General features: G+C 43.0%; 1 protein-coding gene across 1 annotated transcript in view; it reads left to right on the top strand.

Moving 5' to 3' along the window:
• Window positions 1-940: 940 nt before the first annotated feature.
• Window positions 941-6000, top strand: part of GLCCI1 (glucocorticoid induced transcript 1) — a 150284-nt gene continuing 145224 nt past the window's right edge. The window contains exon 1 of the mRNA XM_010839816.1: window positions 941-1017. Within this exon, the coding sequence (XP_010838118.1) occupies window positions 941-1017 (77 nt within the window). The remainder of the gene's footprint in view (window positions 1018-6000) is intronic.

Genomic DNA, 6000 nt, shown 5'->3' with positions numbered 1-6000 from the left:
CGTTTTTTAACTGAATTACATGAATTCAGGATGAACACACAAAAAAATTATTTCAAAGAAGGGTAACTGCTGTCTTCTGGTGTCCTCTAAGACATTACAAAATCCAGTCTCACTAAAGATCTTTTTAGTAACCTATATTTTGTACTTCCCACTAAGAACCACTTTCTTCCCATAAAGCCAAACAGTGAGTTCCAGGTGAAGTCACTGCCTATCACAGAAGCACTAAGGAAAATTTTCACTAAGGGAAAATTCATTCTTAGGAAAAACAAACAAAACCCTTTACTACTGGGGGAAGATAGTCCACTTACAAATAGTATATCAACACCCAAATGGATATAAGTTCCCTGACTCCCTCTCAGGACTTTGAGCGTCTGCTTTGGGCTGAACTGGCCTGCTAAATGTTTGCCAGGCACTAAGCATGTTGTCTTAGATGCAACTATGAAAAATGACAGACGGTTCTTGCCTTCTACAAGCTTACCATCTAGTGAGGAAAGCAGAAAGGGAAATAGGCATTTAAATGATAGTATTTAGGGTTCTGATCTGGAGGGATTAGCAGGCAAAACGTCCTGAAGAGGAGGGTATAATGACAGTGTTGATTCCTGGAAGTCAAGCGGGAGTTCAGGGGAAAGGACAGCAGGGTGCAAAGTCTTCCAAGCAAAGGGTACCCTGGAATATTTAAGGAACTGAGAAGCTTGTGATCAAATGATACTTGAATATTTGCGGCTGCATACAGCTAAACCACAGATTTCAAGGGAGAAAGGGGCAAGAGACAAAGCTAGAAGAGATTCAGGGGACCAGATTTATCAGCTTCATGAATATACAAGGGCAAGGGGTCTACCAGAGCATAAGCCACACATGGCATCTGCCCTCAGGAGCTGATACTTTAGTAGGGGAAACAGACTTTTACAAATCAACATAATATCAAATTGCGATCGACGCAATGAAGAAAACAAACGGGTGCAATCGTAAGAGAAAGAGCCTACTTAACGTGGTTTCAGAGGGGATGTCTCTGAGGAGGTGAGGTTTGAAGGGAAAAGGGGTCAGATCATGAAGGGCCTGGTGAACTTTATTAGGGAGTTGGGGTTTTATCTTTATGGTTATCCATGAGTTTGAGTAAACTCCAGGAGATAGGGAAGGACAGGGAAGCCTGGTGTGCTGCAGTCCATGGAGTTGCAAAGAGTCAGACATGAGCTAGTAACAGAGCAAAAGCAATCCATGTTTAAAGGTTTTAAGTAGAGGAGAGATGCAATCAACTTGTATTTTAGACAAATCATTCTGGCTGCTGTGCAGAGTCTTGAGGAGGCAGGAGGAGAAGGTAGGGATCTCAGTTAGATGGCTTTTCCAATGAACTGGGTGAGAGATGATTTCCTAGTCCTAGAATATTTTAGTGACAGTGTATTAGGTAAGGGTAATATTAAAATCTTTAATAATCAGTTTTGCATGAGCATTAATTCATCAGGATGGATGGTAGCTTTAGCCTTAAGCAGTGTCTACAGAACTGATGTTTTCAAACTGTGGTGCTGGAGAAGACTCGAGAGTCCTTTCATCAGCAAGGAAATCAAACCAGTAAATCCTAAGGAAATCAATCCTGAATATTCATTGGAAGGAATGATGCCAAAGCTCCAATACTTTGCCCACCTGATGGGAAGAGCTGACTCCTTGGAAAAGACCCTGATGCTGAGAAAGATTTAAGGCAGGAGGAGAAAGGGGATGACAGAGGATGAGATGATTGGATGGCATCACCAGCTCAATGGACATGAGTTTGAGAAAACCATGGGAGATAATGAAGAACAGGGAAGACTGGCATGCTGCAGTTCATGGGGTCACAAAGAGTTGGACACGACTGAGTGACTAATCAAAAACAAGGGTCTGCAGACATCTCTCTGCCAGGCCAGGCTGGATAGACAGCTGGCACCCAGAGGTGAGGCCAACACAATTGGAGCTTAGACTAGCAGCTCTTTGTAGCCAGTATGGAAGAATTGATATTTCAATATTTCAGCAACAGATACAGCTGTATCTGTTGCCTGGGAATTAGGTATGGAGAGCCAGGAAAGATCCAGGAGATGGTTAGGAAAGATCCAGGAGATGGTTAGGAAAGAGAAGGCTTACATTTGGGTAATGCATGAGGTGAGCAAAAGGGAGGGGTTATTGATGAGGCTCTGGTTTCTGTTGGGCAACCAGGTAAATTCATTTATTTATTCAGTCATATTTATTCATTACTTTATGTTTTAGATACCTGAGAGACTTGAAATGTCAAGTCAGCAACTAGATATGTGAGGCAGGAAAGGGTAGGTGGGGGAAAGATCTGGGCCGAAGACATAAAGGTGGGAGTTTTCAGCAAGTCGTTTAAAGCTAAAGAGTGGATGAGGTCCCCAAAGGAGAGAAGAACAGAACCCAAGATGGAACCCTGAGTAACTTCACCATGTAGAGATTGTCAAGAGAAGACTGATGGCAGAAAGAGTGGCTACTGCCATACAAGGAAAACCCATCCAGTGAGGTTTCAGAAGCTAAGAGTGGGGAGTGTTTCCAGGAGCAAGGAGTGGCTGGCTATGTTGTAAGCTGTGGCGAGAGTGAGTAAGAAAGAGAGCACTGGAGTCTCTGAGGTATTTAGCAACCCAGAGATTGCTGGTGACTCTGATAAGAGCAATTTCAGAGGGCGGTGAGCACAGAGGTCAGATTGTCTGGCACTGGGGGTAAATGAGAGGTCGGGATGTAGAGGTGGTAAGTACAAGACAATTTCTTGCAGTGACGTGGGATTTTGATTTTTTTTTTTTTTTTAGGGAAGAGGCTTGAGGAAGTTTAATTGCTACTAGGATAAGCAGTAAGGTATTTTGATAGATTCTAGGGGTCAGCAAACTAGAGCTCCTGCCTGTTTTTGTAAATAAAATTGTATTGGAACCCAGCCACTGCCATCCACTTATGTATTATCTATAACTGTTTTTACACCACAAGAGCTTACTTAGCTTAGTAGTTGTAACAGAGACCCTATGACACAAAGCCAAAAATATCTACTCTCTGCCCCGCTTAGAGAAAAATTTGTAAGCCCTTGGATTAAAGTATTACATGCCCATTTAATTTCCACAGAAATACATATAAATACGTACCATACATAAATGCATACATAATGACAAACTAACAATTTCCCAAGTCAAAAGTACTATGGAAACTCTCCCTCATTCGTTTACAATTTCTCAATTTAAAAAAAAAGGGCTTAGCTACTGCTCTTCTGCTCATACTATATGTCTATTGTTCATGATATAAACACAGTTTATTCACTATGGCAAAACCAGTGCCTGGTGCTAAGCCTGACACGTGATAGGTGCCCAGTAAATTCTGATGCCCAATAAACACCCATATGTTTCTGCTGAAACACAGAAGAGAAGGTGTTGTACTAGGGTGCTGCACCAGGGAGCTGCCTGGAGCAAGAGGTCTTTTTAGATTTGGGTCAATAGCAGAGGATGGCCAGGGTAGATGAACTTACTGGGAACCATCTCTGTGAGGTTTATGGAGGCTAGGTTAGAGCACATTCTTCTAGAATGAGTCGGGGGAGTGAGGGAAAAATGGCTTGTGGGCATCTGGCTAAAGCTGAAGAGGATCCTTGATGTGAAAACAAGGTCACAGAGTGGCAGTTTGTAGTTGGCAGCAGGAAAGGGCAGTCTGCACAGCTCTACGTTTGTTGTGATGAAACAGAGAGCAGAGATGAGCTGGATTCATGTACAGCTCAAGCCAGCTTCTTCCTTAGGAGCTTCTGTTGCTCTGTTCAAAAGTAGGTTAAAGCAACAAGTCAAAAAATGGAAATTTCCACAAATATTTTGTTTAACTGAAAACAAGTGTGTATCAGTTGACCAATCTTTTGACATAAGGGCAAGGTCTTTGAGCGCAGAGCATTACTCTTGAATAAAGCACACCCATAACATATTAAGGCTTCCCTGGTAGCTCAGTTGGTATAGAATCTGCCTGCATTGCAGGAGACCCCAGTTCGATTCCTGGCTCAAGAAGATCCCCTGGAGAAGGGATAGGCTACCCACTCCAGTTTTCTTGGGCTTCCCTGGTGACTCAGATGGTAAAGAATCTGCCTGCAGTGTGGGACACCTGGGTTCGATCCCTGGGTTGGGAAGATCCCGTGGAGGAGAGCACAGCAACCCACTCCAGTATTCTCGCCTGGAGAATCACCATGGACAGAGAAGCCTGGTGGGCTACAGTCCATGGGGTAGCAAAGAGATGAACATGACTGAGCGACTAAGTACAGCACATAACACATTAACTGAGCTTTAAAATATGGGTGTCTTTCAAAGAGAGTGAAAACTTGCAGAGAAAGGGGAATGGACCTGAGTGCAGAATTCTTCTAGAGTTTTTCCCACAATCTATTGCAGCTACATCACTCAGACTTTATGAAGCTTTTGACTTATGCATAGAAACAACTCTTTTTGTCTTTGTATTCCATCTATTTATGTAATACTTAATGAAACCACATCATTAAAATAACAAAATGCAACTGTCATAAACAGATGTGGGAAACAACTGCTTCTCAGGGAGCATACAATTCATATGAGAGGCTAACCTACTTTGTTCTGTGTGTGTGAATGCTGGTGGATAGAGGCAGTGGGCAGTGATTCTGGTGAATCCAGGAAAGGGAGTTAAGTGAAGACTGTTTCTCTGTGAGGGAAGTAGAAGCCCGTAATGGGGCCCCAGCTGGTGCTTCCTGAGTCACTGACAAGCTGCCAGCCTGGCTGGGTCCCCTGAATATTGACTTGGGGCGGTTGTCCCAAGTCATCACACCCTAGGGACTGTGCAGTATTGTGCATTGGAAAGCATGCCATGCACACTTGCTTTAGCTTCTTCTAAAATGTAGTATGTGGAATAACAGCTGACTCCTCTTCACAATGAAACTACTAGAGAATTATAACTGCCAAGAAACCAGCCTTATATATCACCTAGCCGATTTAGCTTTGCAAGGCACAGTTAACATTTTCAAACTGCTGAATTTAGACAGAGACAGTACCATCTCAGTAAGCATATTCTGGCAGCAAGTCACCTGGTCACTAATAAAGAATACCCAAAGAGCAGGCAAAGATCACTGGACAATATACAAGTCGGTAATCAAAGCAGTGGTTAATATGTTTCCACGAACTGAGACTGGGGAGCCCACCTTTTGCAGCAAATGCCTAGTCAGTGTTCTAATTTATTTTATGCTAAGATTGGGTTAATAAAAAATGATTCTATTCTCTGCTGTCAATACTTTGGAAAATTATTTCCAATAGTTTGGAAATGAGGGAAATAAGATTTCCCTGTAAGAGTTAACTGCAAAATCAAGAATGTCATTGATTAAATATAGATACACCATCTCTCAAGAGACAGAGTACTTCTGATACGAAACCTTTTATAATACACAATGTTCTATATCAAGATATTAATCAATAGTAGAACTCGGAGGGGCTGAAAAGGGTCCAATACTAAGACTCAGAAAGGTTACATGCTATGTTCAAGGTCCCAAAGTCAATGATGAGTTAATCTAGCCTATGACCTAGGTCTCCCAGGTCCTCATGTTTTTGTTATTATAGCACCCTACTTCTTACTGGAATTTTCTGAGTAGCTGGGATCACTTCATCCTTAGACATCTGGTTACTACAGCTGAGGAACAAATTATCCTACAACTCAATGATAAAATACTATTTGTAAACCACCAATGGTAAAACACCCATTTATAGGGCTTCCTTGGAGAAGGCAATGGCAACCCACTCTAGGACTCCTGCCTGGAAAATCCCATGGATGGAGGAGCCTGGTGGGCTGTGGTCCATGGGGTCACTGAGGGTTGGACACGACTGAGCGACTTCACTTTCACTTTTCACTTTCATGCATTGGAGAAGGAAATGGCAACCCACTCCAGTGTTCTTGCCTGGAGAATCCCAGGGATGGGGGAGCGTGGTGGGCCGCCATCTATGGGGTTGCACAGAGTCGGACATGACTGAGGCAACTTAGCAGCAGCAGCAGCATAGGGCT

This window comes from Bison bison, unplaced genomic scaffold (genome assembly GCF_000754665.1).
Source record: "Bison bison bison isolate TAMUID 2011002044 unplaced genomic scaffold, Bison_UMD1.0 scf7180017864134, whole genome shotgun sequence".
In the NCBI taxonomy this organism is placed as follows: Eukaryota; Metazoa; Chordata; class Mammalia; order Artiodactyla; family Bovidae; genus Bison; species Bison bison.
Note: the sequence above shows the minus strand (reverse complement) of the source record. Positions and strands in the feature narration are given on the sequence as shown.